This window comes from Trachurus trachurus (genome assembly GCF_905171665.1).
Source record: "Trachurus trachurus genome assembly, chromosome: 22".
In the NCBI taxonomy this organism is placed as follows: domain Eukaryota; kingdom Metazoa; phylum Chordata; class Actinopteri; order Carangiformes; family Carangidae; genus Trachurus; species Trachurus trachurus.
Window position 1 is genome coordinate 10,488,055 of NC_139907.1, and position 25,706 is coordinate 10,513,760.

Genomic DNA, 25,706 nt, shown 5'->3' on the forward strand with positions numbered 1-25,706 from the left:
TTTTGTTTTTTTTAATTCTCTGTATGATGGAGTTTCTGATTATGAGGAATATGACCAAGTCAGGCCGCGTTTGTTTCAACCTGGGTCTGTCAATTCAAGGGAAAAAAAAGAAGCAGAATAAAGAAACAAAAGTGTTTGTGGTGTGAGACCACAGTGAGTGAACTCAAATAACTTAATAACAAGAAAAGTAGCGAGAAATTTCACGTTGTTCCTCCTGTTTCCTCCTCAGTGCTCCACATGTTACTGTAACAGCACAAGATGCTGCTGCTACTTTTCATCTCTGTTTTGGTACAATAACACGCAAGAGGCAGCGCTGTCATTACACAGTCCAGTCGTTGCTGTGTGTGTGTTGTTTAATGAGAGCGCTCATGCGTTACAGTTTATGTGCAAGTTGGTGGAAACGATCTCTGTGTGCGGTTTGTTTAATTCTCTGTAGGTTTCAGGTTGTTTTTCGCATTCATCACGAGCTTAAGAAAACAAATGCGGCCACGTTGTCATGTTGCTGGTCGGGCTGCAGTGATACGGATGACATCACAGCAATCATTTACAACGACGCAGGAGGTAAAAACAGCAGAGTGCGTTTCCTCTGCACGGTTAATAAGAGTTTTCAGTGAAAAATATTAACAGGCACATGAACCCTGTACTACTGATGCTCGGCCAATGATCAGCTGAGCTCTAGAAATGCACCATCACAGCAGGACACTGTGTGTGTGTGTGTGTATGTGTGGGGTAAATAACATGAAGTGATGCAGCTGTGGTTGTGGCTGTGGCTCAGGAGGTAGAGCGGGTTTGTCCATTAATCAGAGGGCCGGTAGTTTGATCCTCAGCTCCCTTCAGTCCACATAATGTGACTAAAGACTGCGTTCAGACTGCAGCCAAAAGTGGAGCCAAATCGGATTTTGTAAGGGTCAAATGACCAGGTCAAATCTTTTTTGAAGTAGTGTGAACACTCAAATCTTGCCCAGATCAAATCGGATTTAGACCACTTCCATATGTGGTCCCAATGTGAACAACTAAGGCGGTTTGATGCGAGTTTCACCTGATGCGACTTTACATCACCTTCTATTGACATTTGTCACAATTTTGCTGTTGACATCACTGTCCCACCACTGCTGGCTTCGTCTCCGCATCCACACAGACCTCTGTGCTGAATTTGCAGCCAATAAAGTGAACAGCCAAACAAAAGCATTAAGACTGCAGTCTGAATGTAGCCAAAGTAAAGCGCTTTGAGTGATCATAGTGATCATAAAGACTAAAACAATGCAGGATAAATGTAAATGTAAAATTGAGAGGGGAGTGTTACAGTTAAAGGAATAGTTCACCAAAAAATGAAATTCTGTCATTATTGACTCACCCTAATGCTGATGAATACTCTGGAGTAGTTTTTTATTCCTCAAAGTGCATCTGGAGCCCGGGGGTCCAACGAAAACTTTATATGAGAGTAATGGGGCCCAACACAAAAACGTCCATAAAACTACACAAAAACCATTTAATATTCCTCCACACTGCTCGTCCACTGCAATCCAAGTGTCCTGAAGGGAAATAGTCTAGAGTTTACCCAAAACTACGTCATTTAGGCAAGTCCGGTCACGTCCATGTGCATTGCCTGAACGCGAGAGTGCGCACCAGGCAAATTCAATACAGGACTGTTTAGGCTGTAAAAATGTAGTTTGGAGTAAACTCTGGACTATATCCCTTCAGGACACTTGGATTGTAGCGGACGAGCAGTGTGGGGGGATATTAAATGGTTTTTGTGTAGTTTTATGGACGTTTTTGTGTCGGGCCCTTAGTTTTCGTTGGACTACGAACCAGCCTCCCGGGTCTCCAGATGCACTTTGAGGAATAAAAAACTACTCCAGAGTATTCATCAGCATGATGGTGAGTCAATAATGACTGAATGAATTTCATTTTTTGGTGAACTATTCCTTTAAGATGACATTCACCTGGTCTGAACTGGGCCCAGACAGTAGAACCTGCAGACTGATGGATGAAGCATCACTGTCAGGCCTCTCTGCTTCCTCTGGAGGGTGGTTACTTTTCAGCTCAACTCTCCCTCATCATGGTGCAGGAGTCAGTCGGGCAGAGATCAAGCATCTCGGAGCGGGGAAACGCTATTAATCACCTGGAAGACACATTCGCAATTTCTTTAAACAGCTCTGGGAACGCAGCATCCATCCATCAACCTTGGGCACTGGAGATGTTTTCCTTCGTCAGCTCCACCGGGTCAGCAGGTCCGGTGTTGAGTCACTGTCAGAGTGTGTGTGTGGGATCCACAAGTGGTCCGAGTCAATCCTGTTAGAGGGGGTTTCCCTCCGTCGCTGAGTGATGGAGCTCGGTTTTAATCTGTGGTCTCCAGGAGAGCAGCACAACTTTACTTTGAACTGTGGAGGCAGTTTATGAGTGATTAGAGCCCCAGATGTGACAACGGATACGTGGTGTCATCAAGCAGATGAATGTGATTGTGGGATGCATCGCTCTGTGGAGCCGGTCCCTCGATGCCTCAGCTGCTGCTGCTGCTGCTGCTGCAGCTGCTGCTGCTGCTGCTGCTGCTGCTGCATGCAGATGTGGGAGCAGAAGAAAACAAGTGTGTCAATATGATGCTCATCAAATTCACTCTTAATGCATTTCAGCCCCTTAAGAGACGAGCATGCACTCACACTCACACACACACTCTTTGTCTCTGTAACTGTGCTCCACTTTATTCACAACTGACTGACTGGTGGCTGTTAACCTAGATCAGAGGAGAAAGAAGCATTTCCATGGTAACTCTGGAAATGCATGCAGCATTTGAGCATCAGACCGATTTTCAATTTTGTGGGAATGTAATAGTTTTATCAGAGGCTGTCCAGACTGTCAGTGGTGATTTCATCCGTTTGCCAAACACTAACAGATCCTAAAGCACACCAAACCGTGTCCCATCCCAGTCCTGTGTGTTCACGGTCGGTGTGTGTCTGTGTGTGTGTGGCTGCTTTATGTGCAGCAGCATCTGTCGATTTATAGCCAGTCTTGTGTTTCAGATATTAGGAGGTAATCGGATCCTTCTGCTGCTGCTGCTTTGAGCTTGACTCAGCGTGCCTGCAGTGGTTTAAGCACGGGAACTTCAAAGTGACCCAAAGGTCGCCGGGTGTGAATCCCTGAACAGACTGAAACAGGAGTTGAAATCTACAGTCGAGCGGATGAAAGATGGAGAGAAGTTTTTTCTGTTTTTATGGCAAGAGGGGAAATATCAGTGTGTTCGGTGTGTCAAAGGCGTTGGGGGGGTTTGTTTTAGCTCAGCATATAAAACAGAAACAGGAGGAACCAGCCAGTTTGGCTCCGTCTCGGTTCATAAAACACAAACGGATATATATGAAACTGTTACAGGTTTCTGAGAGAGTCCCTGAAATGTAACAGCTTTCTTGACCAGCAAGTCGCTAAGTGTGTCCAAAAACAACACAAAAAACACATTCTCACTGAAACATTTTTGATTTTAGACGCCTCGGGTCAGCGTGGAGACATTTGGCCCAATTTTTTTGATTTTGTTAAGAGCATAGTTTTCATTCCTTCACCCACAGCTGTGGGAAAATATTCAGTTTTTAGCAGGAAAACAACCAAAAACATGGATCAGAGGTCCCACAACAGAACGTAGTCGAGGAAAGAGGAGGGAGCGCAGCAAGTCTGTAGCTTTTTTTGTTTCAATTTACATTTTAAGGAATTGCAAGAATGCCTGAGTGAAACCTGAACAACTGATACCAGAGAGTGCAAACACCTGACATGACAAATGTTAAAAGATTTTGACTTTCAGTAAAGACAAAGGTGTTTTTTTTTTTTTGTTTTTTTTACACTCTAGTGACGAAGTCCAGATCAGATTTCAGGTCCAGGACAGAAGAAGAATAACAGTGAATTTGCAGAAAAAGGTGCTCCAGTATAATTTGATGCAGTTTGTTGTGCAAGCTCAGCCAGACAGCGGAGAGGTTATGCAAGAAGTGTGAGTGCTGGAGGTCAGGACTGCTGTGGTTTGTTGTGCTCCGAAACAATTTTCTCCTTTCTGCTCAGCGCTGAAGTTCTGTCTGATATCCAATCTCAATTCAGCAGATTCAGAAATTGGGTTTTCTGCCAGAGATTGAAAGTCTCAGAAAGCATGACGCCTCCTGTCTTCTCTTGATGAGATTGAATGCTTTATTTGCCAAAGTTTCATCACACACGTTCTTTTTTCTGAACTGAAGCCGTGCCGACTGCTCTCCAGTCTTATTACAGTGCAGTACAGTCCACGGCCTGAGCTGTAATTTTAAATAACACCTCTCTGTTGGGCTTGGCTGTGACATGTAATCAAAAAGAATGCAGGGAGATCAAATGGTAAATCCTCTAGTTTATCCGTTGCCCTATGGTCTAAGCCTCCAACTCAATCTGTACATAAGCTACATACGGTAGTGCTGCCGTCAGATAAAACCAGTGTGTCATCAGTTTGTCACAAGTCAGAAATCAACACTTGTTTTCTCTCACAGATCCTGAAATTAGACTCTTTCACTCCAGATCTACACCTGGGATTCTCTCACAGGCGATCGATGCATTAGCCCGTCTGACGATGGAGCACACATCATTCAATAGAGAATCAGATGGGAGCTCTAGGATGATCCCCCTTTAATGATATCTGATACACTGCTAACGCAATTCTTACGTTGTGGTGGAGCGTCTATTTTTAAGTGCCTCTGTGTGAGGCTGAGCTCCGGGGGCCACGGGAGCAGGAAGTGGCAGCGTGAAGTATGGAAATCAGATTATCGGTATCGGAGCAGCTCGGCTCCTCATGTCCGGTTCCCTGACTCCAAAACCAGGGGGTGAAACTGACCCTCGGATGTTGATAGTCACCGTTTTCCTTTCACTTTCTGACTCTATATGATGTTTTCTTGCTCTGCAGCCTCCAGGAATACGTAACTGACTTGGCAGGATTGTTGATACAAACACTCAAAGCTTAATGAGCCACAGCGAAGGATTTGCAGCCCTTTTTTTCTTCTTGCTGGGGTTGTTGGTGCAATATAGGGAAACTACAAACATTGATCAAAGCTGAAAAAGTTTGTATTATCAGTAGATAAAAAGACAAGAGAAGAAACTGATAGACATATGACAGTAAAGCAGAGTTCCCTTTGCAGTAAAATGAATAAGCAAGTATAAGCACTCTGTAAAATAAATTAAATTATTTTCAAATATTGTTAAAATACCACGGTTTATATAGAATTTCTGAATTATATAGAATTATTTTTTTATTTCTTTTATTTCTCCTCTGAAATCAAACCTTTGCTGCTTTTTCTGCTCTCATTTACAGTATACTTTATTTCTGTGAAGAAATAGGAAAGTCAGGGTAGAGATTGGGAGCCAGTGTTGGCACATACAGTGATTATGTTAATAAACTAAACCCTTCTTCTCTTTAAAACCTTTATAGTTCATGTGAAAATTGATTCCAGGTTTAGTTTAAGTTTTAAGATAAATAGTTCAGTCCTAAATATTTCACCACACTGCCAACAATACATTAACTGTAAAAACATTTACAGTAAATCAGTGTCGATATCAGCAGCTCTTTGGTTGACAGAGGGCTGACAGACGGACGTGGACTTGGACGTTGTTCTCTTCATACAACAGTCGGAGCGTCTGTGAACAGACACGTTCCACACTACTAGAAAACACGATGGCGACCTCCTGACAGCGAGAAGAAGCTCGTCTTTGTTCGCTGCGTTTGGCAGAACAGCATGAAAAAGTCAGCGAAAGAAAACAGCGTGTGACTTGAGAACAAGGGCGGGAAACGAACAAGAGTGTCGCACAACTTGACTATTTATCAGGCCGATGAGCTTCAGTCTGAACTGGTTCTTTGAAAAGTCGACTGAGATGCAGAGACATGATCAAAACCTTTTCAAAGGAGTTGTACTTTCTAATAACCCACTATAATAGTGTGTAATTGGATACTACATTTGCTTTGATTTGACCTTTGACACCAATCTGTCTTATTATTTCCCTCTCTGTTGAGGGACTGTTTTATCAAAGCCACATTTTAGCTCGAGGCTTCAGGGAGAGCAGCACTGGGCCAGATTGAAATATCTTAATAAGAAAAGGATAAATTGTAATAAATGAATTTTATGCAGATGTGACAAAAGAATGAAAAACTAAATCTTGATTTTAGACCAAATACCTGCAACTCTCATGACCTTCAGCTGTGTCAGCAAATGTTAGAATGCAAAACTAAGGACGTGGTGAACGTCACATCACTGTGAGCTTGTTTGCACAACATCGACTACCATGCAAATATACTATATGTAAATCATAGTACTATTAGCAAATGTATCAGTTGTTGGCTACAGGAGAGTTAGTAGGCTAACTGTTGTAATAAGAGTGAGACCCTAGTAGCACTAGCACAAAGTGGGAATTATGTTATTCTTCTTAAAAAAAAAACAAGGTTTATTGATCGATAAATGTAAGATTTATGCTTATTCATTTATATAGCACATTTAAAAGTACAACCCTAAGTTGTCCAAAGTGCTGTACAATAAAACACACAAGTAAAACTAGTAACAATAAAGCTAAATGGGAGACAGGTAATGTGCAATAAAACAATAAAACAAAAGTGAAGACATATGAAACCTAAAACTAAAATGCCAAAGAAAAGAAGAGATGAGTTTTTTAAACTGTAATCCAGTGGCAAATAAAGCGTTCAGTCTCATCAGAGGAGACGGGAGGCGTCATGCTTTCTGAGACTTTCAATCTCTGACAGAAAACCCAATTTTCTGAATCTGAAAAATCTTTCTGAAACTTCAGTGCTGAGCAGAAAGAAGAAAATTGTTTCGGAGCACAACAAACCACAGCTGTCCTGACCTCCAGCACTCACACTTCTTGCTTCCACTAGCACAAGGTGAAAATTATCTTATTCTTCTATGTTTATTGGTTGATAAATGTAAGATTTATGCTTAAAGTGTCAGAATTTACATATGTAGTGTGTGTGTAGTGCTGATATGATCCGACATGATTCATCAGGACGGTGTTGTTTTGCCTCTGCATCATCGACACCGAAACAACTTCCTGTTGGTTTGTCTTGGCAGGTGAAGCGAGTGTGATTGTGCTATCACAGTACCACACTGGGGCTGCCGCTCGCCGCTCCTCCCCTCGGGCCGCTGCCAGAGCATCTGTGCTGAGCTGGCCTGGCCGCTGGAATCGGGAGGTTTTGGCAGAGGCGGGCCGCAGGCGGCGGTGGGCCGTGTGTTTAAACAGGCTGAAGTCCCTGTGGGGGCTGCAGAGAGGGGACGGGACGGGGGGAACAGGTTTCTTTGCTGCAGCGCCAAAACAGCAGCTGTGTGTTGAATGTGTGTCAATGAACACGCAGACAGGAGCTAAGTGCACACACGCATTAGCTGGTGGCAGCGGGTGCGTGTCCTCATCGTGGGTTCAGAGGGGAAAAAGCAGCATCTGTCGGGTAAAAAACCTCAGGACTTGGCTGTATTGTTCCCATATTTCTGTTCTATGCGTATCAAAGCAGGGGCAGCCAGCGTGTTGCATGCTAAACACGTTGTCTACAGGGGCATTGTGGGAAATGAGACTTGTCTGGTCTTTGAGTGGATTCTTGGGAGTCATTTAACTTCTGTCAAAGCAGGAAGCTGTGCTCCTTGCTGCTGCTTCAACAACTAGATGAGATAAAATGAGCAGATGGGTCGTCTGTGCGGCCGTTTATTATAAGATCGACAGTTACATTTTGTTTCTAGGCGACATCTAGTGGCTGCACTGGGTATGACAGGAGCAAAGGGAAAAACACTGTGACGTAGCATTAACGGCGACAAAGTCCACGACAGGAAAGATCTAGGTCCAGGTCTTATAATTTAATGGAGGTAGGCTTCTTATCTGAACCTAAATCAAGATCTCTTGATTTTATCCCCACTGCAGTGCGCAATTTAAACAAAATGAAATAGGTACCTGCTTTTAGGGCAAGATGCACCTGCTGTTGCAGTTTTTTATGTGAGCTTCAGTGTGGATTTTATAGCTTTTTATGTGAGTTTTTTAAATTGGAGTTTGCATGTCTAACTGTTCGGAGCCCAAACCGATGACAATTTTCTGTCTTGTGATAGATAGACAATAAAGCTTTTTGAATATCTTGAATATCTTTCCCTAAATCTAAGGCTGGCTGCTCACTCGAAGATTTTAGATCTGATTTGGAGCCCGATCAAACATGTTTGATGTTTAAAGATTCCTTCAACAGAAATATCTGCAAAAAGAGAGTGAAAAGAGGTTGGAGAAGAACAGGAAATGTCACCAACAGGACGTTGCATTTTTTTTTTTTTACAGCCCACAAACCCAGCAGCTCACCTCAGCAAGGATTTAACCCATATGTTTTTTCTCTTATTTTGTTTTTCACTGCATAGAAAAGTGCATCTTTATATGTTTTCTCTCCTGAGGTCACGTTTGATCAGTTTCTGTGAGAGCTCATGTCTGATGACAGGTGTCTTACAATTTGGCCCAGTCGTTCAGTGTACAATTAAATCACCATAATTTCCACCTCTGCTTTGCGTATACTGTAGGTAAATTAAATGCATGTCATCACTGATCAGGAAGCTGGCAGGACGTTATCATAATTTTCATAAGGACGTAAAACAGATTTAGGATTTGATATTGTTTGTTTATTTTTGTCAGTCTTGCTTTGGCAGTCCTCATTCTTTTAATTTTGCCCACAGAGCCCTGATTGGCTCAGTCTGTGTCACCATCTGGGGAAAGTGCCATCAGTTTACATAACACCAGACCTGAAGTGTCTGAACTGCTGAGAAAAAAAAAACACTGGTGATGTGGGCCACAATTCAGAGGTGATGAAACCAGCTGGAACGAGAGCCCAGGACCATGAATATGCCAATATCAGCTTCCTACGCACTGGTGTATCTATAGGAATCTGTATCAAGATTATTTATGTCATTTATTGTTATTATCAGCCAACAGACTTTATCAACTCAGTGTTTTTTCTAATCAGTATGAGCTGCGAACACCCAGTATGTAAGATAATGATGTTTTAGATATTCAGTATTGGTGAAGCCAAGGAAGCAATAGAGTTATTAATAACAGTGTCTTATTAATGAACTTTAAATAACTCGATTCAGGGAATCTGTGGCGTCTGAAATGGTTTTTGGTGAAAATCAACCACCTTCAGTCATTAAAGCAGAAGTGAGTGATCCGGTCGTTTTCGCTAATGCTGCGTTCCAGGCAGGCTTTTGAAATCGTAAATTACAGCTTCAAGTCACAACTTACGACTTTGTAGCGTTCCAGGCAACCCACTCGTGTTTTTCCGACCTGTTTTACCGGTGAAAGTCACTATAACGGCCACTCGTAACTTCCGACCGGTGAACTCGTACCAGATCGAACTGGTACCATTTCACGGTCGGAAAAATACGAGTTTCCTTGAACGCACCATAACAGTCCTCGTCCCTACGTCACCACATTCACGGCGTTCCTTGGCTGCACACACAGCCCTGCATGCTGTTCTCTCTCCTCATTGGATAAAAACTGTAGGATACGATAAATGTTTTCTCTTCGGCTCAGAGCAGAGGGACTGAGAGACCCGTGTTTCAGTCCAAACACTCTATGTAAGTGATTGCTGTCGGAAGATATAACTATTTAAGACTTATATTAACACAAATATATCACTCACTTCTGCTTTAATGTCAAAAACACTTTGTCCAGAGAGGAGGAAACATCCTCTATTTACGCTCTGCTTGTGTCTGTTTTAGGAATTTTAGGCCACCAACTAATGAGAAATGGGTCAAAACACAGATCCTCTTAAATTAAGTGCTGTTGCATTAGAAATAGTGTTTCAGTGCCGCTCCTGCGCACAGATTAGCTCCTGGAGTCCACACAGCAGCGAGATAAGTCCTCTGTGACATCGAATCTAAAAAAGGCCAAAGAGCTAGATGTGACTTTATTCAGGTGGTACAAATCATCTCCTAGCCACGTAACATGACTGACATGGATAGTGCTGTTGGTTTTGAAAGTGAAGGAGAACAGGGTAGAATACAAAACAGGAGGCACAATAATGCTGCGTATTGTGTATATGTGTGTGTGTGTGTGAGCGAGTGTGTGCAGGCCGGAGAGACAATGTGGGCCTTCACTGGCTTGTGTCCATTGTGCCTGGAATTTCTTGGGTCGTGTCTCGGCTGAAGGAGAGAGAAAGGTCTTCATTCAGGCTGCTGGGGGCTTCTTCAAAACCTGCCATTGTCATCGCAGTCAAACCAGTGTTTTCCTTGTCTGTCGTGGCTGATTGATACCCACACACACACACACACGTCCACAGCGTTATGTCACTCAGCAAACTAAACCCTCCACTGTTCACTTTGCTGTTTGTCTCTTCATCTAATCCGACAGTGGGTTTTTTTTTACCTCCTGTTCTCGAAATAGACGAATCAGACGGGAGTTAGGTTACATCCAAGGTCAGCTGCTGCTCAGTCTTTACACTAAATGACAGTGGATACAGGTGTATTGATGTCGCACTCTCTCCTCTCAGCCATCGACACATTTCTCCCTCCTCTCTGTCACCAGTGGCAGTTTTTTGACCCACATCTTTTTCACTGTGTGTGTGCCACAATAATAATAATAAAAAAAAAAAAACCCGTCACTGCTGCTGCTGCTGCTGTCGTTGAATTGGCTCATTTCTGCTGCTGGACGACGGTCAACGCTGTGTTTTTTTACGCCACCACCAGAATAACTCAGCAGTGATGTCACTCCGAGCAGCAGCTCCCATTAACACTGTTGAATTTTGCAGTAAAAAAAAAAAAAGAAAAAGAAAAAAGAAAGAGGAGAAGCAGGATGATAAATGGCCGGCCTCCATATTGTGAGCAGCCAGCCTGTTCTCAGCAGCTCTTCTGGATGATTTCATGAAAGGAGCCAAACGGTGCTTGAAAAGAAAAGCTGCTTAAAAAAAACTTTTCTTTTTCACTTTTGTCTGCTGAGGAAGTGTCTAAAAAAAAAAAAAAAAAATCGTGACAGGGTTGTTAAAGCACCGTGCCCCCCCTCCCCTCTTCCCTCCCTCCTTGCTCCTAATACCCTAACAATGCCCCCCCCCCCACCACCACCACTCAGCTTCACTGTCACTACTCTGCTGGCAGCGTCCTGGCTGCTGGACGACTCGACCCAGAGCTGCAACGGCCGCTTCACATTCACTTTACTAACTGGTGTGGGAATTTAGGAGCTGCTCTGTGATCTGCAGCCAGCGCCACAGCACTTCCTGTTACCTCTTCTTCCTCCTCCGTCTTCTTCCTCCGCATCAGCTTCTTCTTCTATCACTTCTTCTTTTGCCTCATCTTGTCTGCTGTTGCCTCCTCTTCCTCCAAGTCTTCCTTCTCCCTCTTCCTCCCTCTCTTTCTCATTCTTCTGCTTCTTTCTTTTCTCTCTGCTCCTCTCCGTATTTTTCTTCTTCCTTCTCCTCCTCCCTCTGCATTTGCTTCTTCTATCACTTCTTCTGTTGCCTCCTCTTCCTCCAAGTTATCCCTCTTCCTCATCCTCATCTTCGTCCTCCCTCCTTTTCTCATTCTTGTTATCCACTTCTGCTTCTTCTTACTCTGCATTTGCTTCTTCTATCTTCATCTAGCAGACAAGATGAGGCTTCTTGTCTGCTGTTGCCTCCTCTTCCTCCACATTCTTCCATTCTCCTTCTCCTCCTCCCTCCTTTTCTCATTCTCCTCCTCCTCCTCCTTCTTCTCCTTCCTCTGCTTCTTCTTCTTTTGCTTCTTCTTCTATCACTTCTTCTTTTGCCTCATTTTGTCTGCTGTTGCCTCCTCTTCCTCCAAGTTCTTCTTCTCCCTCTTCATCCTTCTCCTTCCTTGTCTCATTCTTGTTCTCCTCCTCCTCCTCCTCCTCCTCCTCCTCCTCCTCCTCCTCCTCCTCCTCCTCCTCCTCCTCCTCCTCCTCCTCGTCCTTCTGTGAGCTATATATGTTTGTATAAAACCGTCACCTGTGACCTGCTCCCCTCATCATCACATTAAAGGGATAGTTCACCCAAAATTCAAATTTCACTCATTATCTTCTCACCCTCATGTCGACTAAGGGCTGGGAGAAGTTTCAGAGTCCTCCGTGCCCTCTCTGAGTTACAGCGGGGCTCCGTGCAGCACTGCATGTCCATATGACGGTTGCGAATGGGCCTCACTTTTCTTTGTCCAAAAAGACACACCAAAAAAACAATCCAAATACCTCCATAGTGCTCGTCTGTAATGTCCCTCTTGTATTGAAGCCCCAACATGAGAAATTGTTCTGAAAAAAATGAAATAAGTCTATGTTTTAAGGTTGTTTGTAGCGGAAGCTCCCAGTGTCTCAGTTCACTGCTTTGCCTGTGTCAATGCAAATCTCACGTGATTTGCATTGACAACCAGTTCACGGCTCCGCAAATCGCGCGAGATTCCGGCAGAGCAACACTTCTTTCATTCAAGTGTGAAAATGTAACCTTGATTCCCTGGCGATGAATCAGACCTGGTTGAATCTTCTTCCCCGCCGTGTGTTTTGCTCCGGTTGTAAACGGTTTACTCGTGGCTGTTTAATAAATACATGATCTGGGCCTTTTTCTGTGAATGACTCATCTGTTTGTGCTCATTAAGAAAAACATGCCAGAGGCGGTAAACTAAACACTTTCCTCTCATTCTTCCTCCATCCCTCTCTCCGTCTCTCTCTGTCTCTGTCTGCAGATTGTGCAGTCTGACTCTGAAGAAGCTGGTTGTGATGAGGGAACTCGATAAAGAGCTGATCTCTGTGGTCATAGCGGTTAAAATCCAGGTATGATGCGTAAATAGACACAACACAACAGACATGTCTCAATCTGTCCCACACAAACAAAAACATTTCCACCCCCCTGAATGTAGTAAAGTAAGTTAAAGACATGTTTTAGTTCCTGTTGGAGAATACCTAATTTATTTAAATCCACATTTTGCTGCTATTTTATTTTCTGTCATATTGTTTTCCACCTTCACGGCTCAAGGTGTCTTCCAGTAAACTGAACATCATGTCTGGTTCTATTTATGTCAAAGACATGCATGTTCTCATGTAGCCATAATCCATCATTGACAGTAATATAACCAGTTGCTGAACAGGAAATAGTTAAAGGGATAGTTCAACATTTTGGAAAACTCATCAAATACACAATCCAACAACTCCAAAACGCTGTCGTTGACAACTTGTGACCTGCACATTCACCACACTATGAGATCCAAAACAACTCTGTCTCGTAACGTTCTGTTATTATTTCATAGCGTGGTGAATGTGCAGGTCACAACTTGTCCACCAGAGCGTTTTGGAGTTGTTGGATTGTGTATTTGATGAGTTTGATGAGGGAAGCCAAGAAATCCCATGAGCCTTCGTAGCGTAGCTCTGAGCAGCTCGCAGCTCTGCTCCACCGTTCTAAAAATAGCTTGCAACGACAATTAAAGGTAACGAACCTACTCCTAAAACTATAGGGATTATGGCAATGGGCCAATTTGCCAAAAATGTTCAACTATCCCTTTAAAAAGAAAAAAGGCTTTGTGAAATTCTAACACGCTGTGAAGAACATAAGATTTGTAAAAAAAAAATATATACTGTATATATTAAAAAAGGCACTAAAACATGCAAAACCCCTGGCAAATGTGTTGAATCCTGTTGAATAATGTATGCCCTGCACCTTTGCTGCAGCGTGAATAACGGCAGCAGAATTACTTAGAGGGGAGGATGCAAACGAAATTAAACACAAACCTTCTTTTTTATTATTCATTTACATAGATATTTATTTATCTCTTTATTTACAGGGCTCCAAAAGGATTTTGAGGTCCCATGAGATAGTGCTGCCACCCAGTGGGTCTGTGGAGACTGATCTGGCTTTGAACTTCTCGCTGCAGGTAGAAGATAAAATCAATGTGACGCCGTTTCTCGTGTATATTGTGTATCTGTCTATTCGTTATTGCTGATTTCCAAACAATCAATAATTTATGAAGAGTGTTAAAGCTCAGTGTTTGCTGTGTTTATTTTTTATTTTTTCTGCAGAGTTTAGTGTGTGGGATGAGCTTCATTGCACCTGTTGCCACGGCAACCATTCAAACTTACTCCATTAGATACTGAGTGAGAATTGAAGCCTATTCAGTTTTTTTCTTTGTGTTGCATGCTGACATTGTGTGGAGATGCATCTTGTGTGGGTGCAAAATGCAAAGTGTTGCTGAATAATAATATAATAAAGACTGAGGCTGGTCTTTTTTTTTTTTTTTTGTAAATCTGATACAAACATCCCCACAGTGACCACACATAAGGCTGTTTGTTTACGTTGTCTGAAATATGTAAATTCTAGTATAGCTATCTTTATTACTGCTGCATAAAATCACATTGCACATTTTATTAATTCAATCAGAAGAAGGTTGTTTCCTGTATTTTCATGTGAGGCTGCTTCCAATGTTGTCAGCCGGTGTCAATCAAATCTAAACGCACATACGCACGCACGCACTCACTGCTGAGTTTAGTCTTTTCTTGGTTTTTGCTGACAATAAGAAAAACAACAGAACATCAGCAGATCTTCTCTTTAAGCTAAAAATCTGAGTGAGTCATTTGTAATTTTCCTTCCTTCACTCCCTCCCTCCCTCCCTCCCTCCCTCCATCTGTCTGTTTCCTCCCTCCATCCTCCTTCAGTACCCGCACTTTTTAAAACGAGAGGGCAACAAGCTGCAGATCATGCTCCAGCGGCGAAAGAGATACAAGAACCGAACCATCCTGGGCTACAAGACTCTGGCGGTGGGATCTATTGACATGGCCGAGGTACAAATAAACCTCCACTCATGTTCATGTTTTTGCTCCGGTTGTCCACCCTGGATTTAATGAGTCAGTTAGTGTGTGTGGCTGTTTTCTGTTGCACTGTGTCTTGTGTTTTTAGCTTCGTCAGCTCTTATAGGATCAACATATAATGAGAAAATTGTGGAGCTGTGGCTTGATTTTATCCTCCTCATGCTCACCTGGGATCTCCTACCACACCTCCTGGCTCTTTATATCACACAGTGCAAAGGAAACACCTCCTTAAATGAGCACCTTTGTCCTCTGATTAGTCTAAAACAATGCTTTTATTTTGAAAGACAACATTTCTTTCCACTATTTCTCTCCAAAGAGGAAATATTTAGAGGAAATCAAAGGTATCTCACCCCACAGACAGATTGTTTTTTATGTAAGAAAACCTCATATACAGGAGTTAACGACTTAAGATGACGACGTAAGACGACGTAAGATGGATATTTTTCAGTGCAGATGATGATGATGATGCTGGTTCACTAAGGAGATCCCATATGGCAGACAAAGCTCAGTGGAGCTTATTAAGGTCACATCTCAGCAGCTGAGATGAAGAAAAAAAATTAAAAAAAATAAAAAATTTGCACCCGGGAGGAGAAAAAAAAAAAAAGGAGTTGTACTTAACCATAAAAAAAGAAGAAGTGGCTCTTGCATTTTCAAGCCGCTCACTCACACAACATACCACACAAGCCCCAGCTGAGGACGGAGCTGGAGCAGAGAGAAGCTCTTCCAGATTTGGGGCGGCTCTGTCCTGAAGTGACCTGAGTTTGTGATCAGCTCAGTGTGTTGAATAAAAAATACACTCCTCTTACTAACGTGCCACTGGGCAAGGCACTCAGTCAGTCTGTGTCTGGTATCAGACGGAAACAGTGGGTGGTTACACTAACTTGGCAGAGCACAGGTGTGAGGGCTGAAATGAGAGCGGGAAAAAAAAAGCAAACAGGTGATTAAAATGCTCGCAGGTGTGAGTGGAAAATCAAAGAATGAACGTCCAACCTATGTTGACGGAGTAGTTACACTTTACTTTTATGAGAAGATTAATGTCTGTCTGCTTCACATCAAGCTGGAGTCCGGAGATGAGATGGTTTATCCTGGCTGAGCTTAAAGACTGGAAACAGGAAGTAACGACTCGCCTTAAAGCTCATTAAAGCCTCGTCACTTCCCTCCAATCAGAAGAGACTGAGGAAAGACGAGGCTGATTTTGTCTTTATTTGTCTTAATTTGTTTCCTCCTTATCCTACACTAAGATAATAGTAGCTTCGTATTTACTTTAAAAACATGATTGGCATCAATTTTTTCATTATTATTATTGTCTTATTGAGGATAAATAGGTACAATATGTTTTTTTCCAGCATTTTGTTTCCTTACAAATATTATGAAATTGAGTAAGGGGAGATTGCCCTGCACCGCACAGATTAGATCCTCACATTGGTGCCGGTGGTGTCAGGAAATGAGTCCATGAAGAAAGGAAGGAGTTCCACCGCACTCACTTCAATACTGATTTATTATTAAAATTAAAAGTAAAGCAAGCGTTTTGCTTATATCGCTTACGTATAGCCCACTGGGCGAAACGCGTTGCATGGTACAGGAACTCCTTCCTTTCTTCATTATGAAATTGATTTCAACCTCTACATGTTTGGTGCATTTATGCAAAGTGTCTCTGCACCTGAAATGCATTTGGGTAAATGGAGTTTGCAGTAGGTGGAGAACTCAGCTATCACTGCATAATGGGTCTAAAAATGCAGGACTGTTTCTGTAACAGTGTTAACGTCTCTAAAGAGGTGGTTGTTTCTTGTATTGGACAATGTATCTGAGATATGAAGAATGAGAAAACATGATCCCTCATTAACTTCACCACTCTTTCTCTCTCTCCTCTCTATCTTTTCCCACCTCTCTCAGGTGATGCAGCATCCGACAGAGGGAGGCCAGGTCCTGCCCCTCTGCAGCAACCAGAAAGACATGCTGGGGAAGGTGGCAGAGATCTGGATCTTTTCCCTGTCCAGTCAGCCAATAGACCACGAGGAGGCAGCTCTGCAGGACGGACAGAAGATCAAATGCTCCGGTACACATTTTTCTCTCATTACCCCCAGTGCGCTGAGGTTAAAACAGCACGAAGCCATCATAATCACCTAATGTGCTCGAGGGGCTAAAAGGAGCAGAGCTCAGGGAGTCGTGTTTTTTTTTTTCTCTTCTCTCTTTCTCTCTCTCATCATGTAGAAAAAGCGATGAAATTCAGGTAGCATACGGCTCTGTGTACTGTACATCATGTATATTTAGGACCTGGCTGCATGTCAAATTTTTAAAAAAGGAGAGCTGAAGAAGAGCTGAAATATGTATGAGGCGTCTTCTGCTCTCCAGCCTTTAATCTCCAGACGTCTCCTCTGCTCCAGATAACTACTCAGAGGAGGAGTACGAGAGCTTCTCCTCGGAGCCGGAGGCCAGCGACGACGCCGTGCAGGGACAGGTGAGGCAACAGGAAACGGGGTCATGAGACAAATCACCCTGATGTTCTCCTGGTCTGGCGGGTTAATAATTGAGCGCTTAGCTGGGGCATGAGGTCGGAATAAATAATAATATACTGTATGTAGCCTACTGCATAATCTGTTGAAGACTTTTTTTAAAGACAAGTGTAAATAATGCATTGGCTTTTTTGTGTTTGCAGGATTTGGAGGAAGACGAGTACCGCGTGAGGAAGACAAAGATGCAGAGGAGGTCGATCGTGAGGACCCCCTCCATCACCAGAGTAAGAGACGGGGCCATGAGGCTAATCCGTTTATATTCTCAGCCACAGTGGCAGAAAAATTACACACAGATGGATGACGACATAAAGTATCTTAGCCAAGGTGTCTGGCCACCATAAACCTCCAGAGCAGCTCCAGTGCTCCTTCACATAGATCGCCTAAATGCCCTGAACTCACCTGGATGGGTAAACATCAGTCTTCCAGTTATATTCACATCTGTATTCATGGTACAGATCTCTCATTTCTATCTGTCAACAGTGACGGTGTTTGAACCCTGTCATTCAGATTAACGTGTTATATAAAACTACTATTTTTTAATTGTCTTTCACTATTAATCACATTTTCATACAATATTTCAAATGTAAAACTTCATGTATAGGACATACAGTATACTTCTAATACACATACAGTATAGAAAAGAAAAAGAGACAATCAAAAAGAACCAGTAATGAGTACGAAATTATCTTTTCTCTATAACAGATTTATGGATTAGTGAAAATAAAATCAAGCCTTTGTTGTGTTACATAATTAATCCATTTTTCTCAGTATGCGATAAATTGTTCCAATTTATGATTAACAAATGGTGTTATTTTTGTCATTTCCATCCACATATTTACACTTCCTGTGATAATACTTCCTGGTGAGGCTGTGTTTACCAGCCACCAGCAGGATGTTCATTAAATATTTACCTCTTTCCAGTTGAATTTAATTCAAATAACTTTATTTGTCCCCAGTCTTGAAATATATTTATATGAGATAAATGTCCAAAATACCATTATCTTAATGTCCAGAGGGGTTACGTATGTAAAAAGGTCTTGCAGGGTCTCTAACTCTCTTACTTGATGGTTGAAAACCATTTCATACATCTGAAAAATGCATCATGATAGACTGGTGCTATCTTGTTATTTTCTATCTAATGTTGACTCTGGTCTGTGGCAGTCGTAGGAAAACATTGGACCAAATCCATCCAACCAGGAAAAATATTTGGCCACCTGATAAAACATTAAGTTTTCACTTTCATAGTTTGTGTCAAACCATCAACACATAGCCCATTTTTTGTTTGAAAGCTCAAACACAATGTGTCCAAAATAAAAAGGGTTACTTCTTCAATCTTTTTAATTACAGTCATAACCCTGTTGTCCTTTGAAATGTAACACTGTATATCTTAAAAACCAAAATGTCAGAATGAGTAAAAGAGATGCTAGATCAAAGTTACTGCTCGTAGAAATGTTCAGATTTGTCTGGCTCACCTGTAAAGAGCGGAGCAGGAGTTTTGAAACAATTATGTGTGTCACTAAAGTAGCTTTAGCAAGGTCAGAGTCCCTTTGGATGGGACCATGTATTTCAAAAGGTTAAACATTTACAGTTTACATGTTTACAAATCTACAATAGCTAACAAGAAAGCACAATACAATTTCATGTAGATTCATGTAATTAAATACTGCCCCCATGTGTATGAAAACAACCCGAGCCTACTTTGCCTCAGGTGCTGAACTGAAGTCTTACAAACCATAAATCAGATTCTGTAGATGACGCAAATAAATAACATGTCAACTGAGTGATGCAAGTATTCATTAGATTTACTGGAACAGAGCTGTGTGTGTGTGTGTGTGTGTGTGTGTGTGTGTGTGTGTGTGTGTGTGTGTGTGTGTGTGTGTGTGTGTGTGTGCTGTGCCTCGTACATGACAGTTGAACAGACTTTTATTTCAACAGCAGTACTCTCATTAACCACAGAGCCGCTGTTCATTATATATTTTGTCAAATCAGTATTAACACAAGCTGCTTTGACACCGTTTGCCCTCACTTACTAATGGAAAAGATTATATTTGCCTATTAAACAAACAGGTTTAGAAATTACTTTTCAAATTTGATGGATTAAAAACAAAAGTGACAAGTTAAAGAGAGTCGAATATGAGTTCAGGCTCTGCAGCTCAATATTCTTTTTTATTTAATTTTTTAAATAAAGTATTTTTGGGGCTTTTTTGCCTTTAATTGAGACAGGAAATGGGGAGGCAGAGAGAGGGGGAATGACATGCAGCAAAGGGCCGCTTGAGTCTCTGCAATGGGGCGCCCGCTCCACCAACTGAGCTAAACGACGCCCCAGCTCAATATTCTTTTAAAATGAATACCTTTTTTCCCATCAACACCTCAGTGAGTCCAACTTTTATGAGATTCATTTGCCTGACAGATGTTATTATTAAACACCTTTCAGTGAGAATGAGTCTGAATATTTCTGCCCAGGGATGATGTGGAGTTATCGAGCTGTGCTGAGCTGCAGAAGCAGAAGATGAAAGCCTCAGAAAGCAGATGAAGCATGATGCGACTTGATTATTGATTTACATGAGCACAAACAGGAAAATCGATGCACAGCCAACACTGAAAATGTATCTACTGCCGGTAAAATGACCGAAATGGAGGAGTTGCACTCTGCACTCTGCATTGGTCAGACCGCTGTGGCGGTGAAATCACAGCTCGGCCTCAGACTGACTTGTGATTGTGTGTTTATTCTCCTGTGTTTTAGCAGCAGAACTTTAAACAGCGTGTGGTGGCTCTACTGAAGCGCTTCAGAGTTTCAGACGAGGTGGGTGTTTCTCCAGTCGCTGCTGCATCTGCTGGGAATTTAATGCTCCCTCGTGTCTCTGCTGCAGAGCCACTGCAGATGTTAACAGATGTTGCGTGTGTCTGTGTGTGTCTGTGTCTGTGTGTGACAAGGTGCTGGACTCGGAGCAGGACCCTGCAGAGCCGCCTCCTGAGGTGGAGGAGGAGGACCTGGACCTGGACAGCGTGGAGTTTGAAAACCCCAGCGACAGCGGCCCGGAGCTGGATGACGACGACAGCGTCCTCAGTACACCAAAACCCAAACTCAAGTGCGTGACCGTCCCTGATGAGTGTGTGTGTGTTTGTCTGTGTTTTCACATTAAAGGGATAGTTCACCCAAAATTCAAATTATCTACTCACCCTCGTGTCGACTAAGGGCTGCCTTCTCGGAGTTACGGGGGGGTCCGCGCAGCAGTATTTGTCCATATAATGGTTGTGAACGGGGCTCACTTTTCTTTGTCCAAAAAGACACACCAAAAAACATCCAAATACCTCCATACTCCTCGTCTGTAATGTCCCTCTTGTATTGAAGCCCCGACATGAGAAATTTGCACTGACACAGGAAGAGCAGTGAACTGAGACACTGGGAGCTTCCGCTACAAACAAGCTTAAAATATAGACTTATTTAATTTTTTTTCGGAACAATTTCTCATGTCGGGGCTTCAATACAAGACGGACATTACAGACGAGCAGTATGGAGGTATTTGGATGTTTTTCGGTGTGTCTTTTTGGACGAAGAATAGTGAGCTCTGTTCGCAACCATTATATGGACAAATACTGCTGCGCGGACCCCCCCGTAACTCAGAGAAGGCACGGAGGACTCTGAAAATTCTCCCAGCCCTTAGTCAACATAAGGGTGAGTAGATAATGAGTGAAATTTGAATTTGGGGTGAACTATCCCTTTAATAATGATAAATCCATAGTAACGTGACTGGAACTAGTACTGACAGGGATCAGCGTGGATCCACTGGTGCTGGAGTCTCAACAACAGATATACAGCAGAAGTTTGAGGGGTCAGAGGTCAACAGCTGGTGTGATTCCATGATGAGACGGATTCTAGATTGTAGTTGTAGATTCTAGAATGCTCAGTGTTCCTGGTTTAGACCACACCCATCTTTGAGCTCTGCCTTTGTTCTGGTCTCTAGTACACACCTGCCAAGTTTCACGGCTTTATCTTTTACTGTTATGACACCAAAACACCTCTGTGGTGTTGCTCTGCTGCTGTACTGTAGGTTTTCCCTCATCACACACACAGTGAGAGAAAACAACAGCAGCCTCACTGTTGCAGCTGTTACTAAATGTAAAAGAGTACTCCAACGAGGCTGTGTTGATATTTGATATCATGATACTGAATATTTAATAGAGCAGATGCTGTGAGGTATATCCTGACTTTTCATGCCCTAGTATAAGAAAATCGCAAGAGAAGCAAGATCCTCCGCTTCCCATGATGCACTTCAATAGCGTCTCTTCTTTCAAGTCAGTCAACCTCCGCACCTCCAGCTTTTCGACTCAGGCTTTCTGTTTGAATTATATACGACGTCCTCCAAGCCGGAGCCGCCGTGATGTCTCCAGAGTCGTTTTCTCAGGCTTCAGAAAGCTCCTCCAGAGCAGCTGCAGACGTTACAGCACCACTGTTTTCACAAGACGAGCAGGTTGAGAAGATTTCAGGGGTTTAACAAACTAAAAGGCTGCACACAGTAAAATGAGCAACGCTACATTGTAATTTTAAGCAATTGGGCTAGATCAAGATACTGATATATAGTGACTATTTTTGTTCAAACACACAATGCAGAGTAAAAATAAAAATCTAGCACACAGGATGCCCTCATTGACTCTATGCAAATTAGCAGCATTTACATATAGAGTCAGTGATTGCATCCGACTGGAAGAGCAGAGCTGCTGAGATGTAAACTCACTCTCTGACCTGCAGAAGACAAAGTGATTCAAGTTTCCTTTCCTTCATCCCAGACTGTTTCTTTCTTCTGTCTCAGGCCATATTTCGAGGGTCTCTCCCTCTCCAGCTCTCAAACTGAGATCGGCAGCATCCACAGCAGCCGCAGCCACAGGGAGCCCCCCAGCCCGGTGAGACCACAGTCGACCCACACACACACACACACACACACACACACTGTCAAACACAGCCCTAAATACTCTATTCTTTGTGTATTTTTTGTGATTACCAATTCTTTTATACATAATGAGTTGGTACAGTTGAATTAGATTATATATATCTCATTGTTGTAATGGGTCCTAATTATACTTCCTTTTGATCTATATATATATTTGCTTTTGTTTCATTTTTTCTGTATATTGACATTTATCAGATGATGGATTCCTGTTTACACTATTTATGGTATTTATATGCCATTGAATACATTTGTATGTGTATCTCTTGGAATGACTGTCAGGCTGTGAGGATTAGGATGTCACTCACCTGCGCACGTGATGACAATCAACAGTGAAACCTGACGAAGCAACTGGCGAAACGCGTTGTTCGCTGTTTTTAACCTTTGTTAATATATAATTTGTCAATCCGCTCTAGTGTGCGCTGGGAATTTGGGCATTTTTTTGATTTTTTTTACAGCCCTAAATACCTCTAGCAGGGGCACAGACATCCTCTCGGCACTGTGTGAAATTCATTTTAAAAGGTTTTCAGCTTGTTTATGCCACCCCCCCCCCCTCTCGCCCCTCTGCGTCCTCTACATTAACTTAAACAAACGGGGTTACTAATACCAGTGAAACAGCTGGACATACACCAGTGTGACCATTGATCTGCACCGATGGCTGATGAGTTAACCCACAGCAGCAGAAAGGGATTTAATTGTCCTACTTAGGCACAACTTTCAGAAGAGTCACATTTCACTCACCACCACCACCACCCCCACCACCACTTCACACCCACAGATTTTTCCCATCAATCTGCAGGTAACGTGATCACCGGTTTGTTTATGAAGCTGCAGGATCTCTGTTGAACTCGGAATCAGGTCACAAGACGTTGAATGAACCGTCGCTACAGTCTGTGTGAAATCAAAGCTCAAATAAAAACCAATGTGATGCTTATTATTCCTCTCACCGTCTCGTTCCAGATTGACCCAGATAAAACCAAGAGTGGAGGAGCCAAGTATCCAGATGATAATGTGTCTGATAATGTCTCCTATGTGAGTATGATCCCTTCAAGCTGCCAGGGATCAATAACCAGCATGTGGGTTATTATGAAGGTCAATATTTGGAGGGGAAACAGAGAAATGAGCACACGTAGGCCTTTTGAAATGGAGAAACTGACTGTGTGGTGGTCCAAAAGAAAGTTGACAGTCAGAAATACCTAGAAGCAAATCATACTGAATATTAACCAAAGACAGTCGAGACATAAATGGTGTGGAAAGGTCGTTGTGTTGATGTGAAAGGAAAGAAATGTATAAACACATCCGTCAGCTCCTAACTCAGAAACCCTGTTCCTGTTTTTCTCTGTTTCTGTTTTTCCCTCAGGAGCAGCCGGAGGCGGTGACTCCAACCACAGAGCTGGAGATGGACAACATGGACACGTTCTTAGAGAGACTGCCACCGAGTGGCAAAATGACCAAGACAGAGTCCCTCATCATTTCGTCCAACAGGTCAGAAAACATGAGCAGGAATAATTCACAGTCACTGGTTCACTACAGCACGGCAGCTTTTAAAGCCAACATGAATATTTATGATGGAAATCACAGAGAACAATCGATATTAATGGTGTTTTTAAAAGAGGGGAAATAGTGAGTGAGTTGTTTTATTACAGGTGATTGTGTGTTTTACTGTAATCATCAGAGTTTGTCCTGTTTGTTGCTGTTGCTGCACATTATTTCCTCTTCCTTTAACGCTCCCCTCCTCTGCTGTTTTTCGTTTTGCAGGCAGGAACCGAAGTTGGCAGGTAGACGAGGCAGGAGCACGTCGCTGAAGGAGCGCCAGCCCAGCAGGCCGCAGAACGAGAGGGCCAACAGCCTGGACAACGAGCGGTCCCTGGACACGCGCTGCCACCTACAGGTAGGAAGAGAGAGCTGCACAAGGAAACTGTATCACATCAGACTGAGGTCAGTGTGGATCCAACTGAACCTCAACCAGCCCCGACCTTCCTTTTGGAGATTAATCTCCTGGTTACTGGCTGAAAAATAACATTTCATGGTCCCTAAACAAGACTCAGAATTGTGGCTTCTTATATTCACACAAACTTATCTAAATCTCCCTCCAAAGATCCCAAGAAAGACAGTGTACGACCAACTAAACCACATCCTGGTGTCTGACACCCAGCTCCCTGACAGCATCATCCTCATCAACACGTCCGACTGGCAGGGCCAGGTAACAACAACATAACCTAAACATTTTCATGGTAGTTTCAGCTTTTAATATTAGTAATAAATGAAGACTTACACTTACTTAGTTTTAATTTTTTGCTACTTCCTCCTGTCTTCTTTTCCTCGCAGTATCTTTCAGATATGCTTCAAAACCACCATCTACCAGTGGTGTGCACCTGCACCACTGCAGACATCCAAGCTGCGTTCAACACCATCGTTTCCCGCATACAGAGATTGTGAGTCTGCCTTTGATTTTTGATAATATGATAATAATGATTATAATAAAGTAAGTGAAAGACTTTAAGAATCAATAAAAGCAATAATGATAGTAATAAAATCATGAAATCTTGTGTAAGGGGATAAAGACAGAAGAAATAAAGCCTAAAAGTGAAATAATCAATAAAAGGCAAGGTCATAAAAAAGGGTTTGGAGCTGCATCTTAATATACTGTATTTATTAAATCACATCCTATTACCTTGTAGCAGTTGCAAACACTTAGTTATAGACTGTTGGAGTGGACTATGATTGATTTATTGAGTCCTTGTTTTGTCCTCCAGTTGTAACTGTAACTCCCAGACGCCCATTCCCATAAAGATCGCCGTGGCTGGAGCGCAGCACTACCTCAGTGCTGTCCTGAGGCTTTTTGTGGACCACCTCTCCCATAAGACCCCTGACTGGCTCGGATACATGAGGTTCCTCATCATCCCTCTAGGTCGGCAACAGTCCAATTTTGTGTTTATGTGTTATTTTTTTTATTGGTTTTGCCTTTATATTGATCACACGGTAACATGTTAATAATACTTTGCATCCAGGTGCTCATCCAGTCTCCAAGTATCTCGGCACTATTGACTATCGATACAACAGTTTGTTCCAAGATGCAGCTTGGAGGGACCTGTTTCACAAGCCAGAAGCTCCTGTTGTTGGTGGGCTCATTTGTCTTATTGACTCTTAAACAGAACACGACACTGTTCATAATTTATAGCTGTGTTTATAGATCATCTACAATAATGAGAACAGGTTGCTTCTGCTGCCAAGTCATAATAAATATAGATTTTATGATGTTAGATATATGAGAGTATTTAGTGTATCATATATTCCTGACCATGTGTCCCAGTGTTTGGAGATTTGGAGTATCAATCTGTGTGTGTCCTTTGCAGCCCAGGAGAACCCAGACGTGGTGTCGAGGGTAACTCAGTACATGGTGGGAGCTAACGGAGCTCACCAGCTGCCCATCGCAGAGGCCATGCTCACCTACAAACAGAAGAGGTATGTT

General features: G+C 42.6%; 1 protein-coding gene across 3 annotated transcripts in view; it reads left to right on the forward strand.

Annotated features, from left to right (window-relative positions):
• Positions 1 to 25,706, forward strand: part of pacs2 (phosphofurin acidic cluster sorting protein 2) — a 69,095-nt gene that overhangs the window by 32,792 nt on the left and 10,597 nt on the right. For all 3 annotated transcript variants that reach the window (XM_083998400.1, XM_083998401.1, XM_083998402.1), the window contains exons 2-18: positions 12,663 to 12,750; positions 13,755 to 13,844; positions 14,623 to 14,748; positions 16,669 to 16,831; positions 17,160 to 17,233; positions 17,432 to 17,512; positions 20,032 to 20,091; positions 20,223 to 20,377; positions 22,100 to 22,190; positions 23,195 to 23,266; positions 23,595 to 23,719; positions 23,993 to 24,125; positions 24,333 to 24,437; positions 24,563 to 24,669; positions 24,991 to 25,145; positions 25,246 to 25,356; positions 25,591 to 25,699. In XM_083998400.1, the coding sequence (XP_083854526.1) occupies positions 12,663 to 12,750; positions 13,755 to 13,844; positions 14,623 to 14,748; positions 16,669 to 16,831; positions 17,160 to 17,233; positions 17,432 to 17,512; positions 20,032 to 20,091; positions 20,223 to 20,377; positions 22,100 to 22,190; positions 23,195 to 23,266; positions 23,595 to 23,719; positions 23,993 to 24,125; positions 24,333 to 24,437; positions 24,563 to 24,669; positions 24,991 to 25,145; positions 25,246 to 25,356; positions 25,591 to 25,699 (1,845 nt within the window). The remainder of the gene's footprint in view (positions 1 to 12,662; positions 12,751 to 13,754; positions 13,845 to 14,622; positions 14,749 to 16,668; positions 16,832 to 17,159; positions 17,234 to 17,431; positions 17,513 to 20,031; positions 20,092 to 20,222; positions 20,378 to 22,099; positions 22,191 to 23,194; positions 23,267 to 23,594; positions 23,720 to 23,992; positions 24,126 to 24,332; positions 24,438 to 24,562; positions 24,670 to 24,990; positions 25,146 to 25,245; positions 25,357 to 25,590; positions 25,700 to 25,706) is intronic.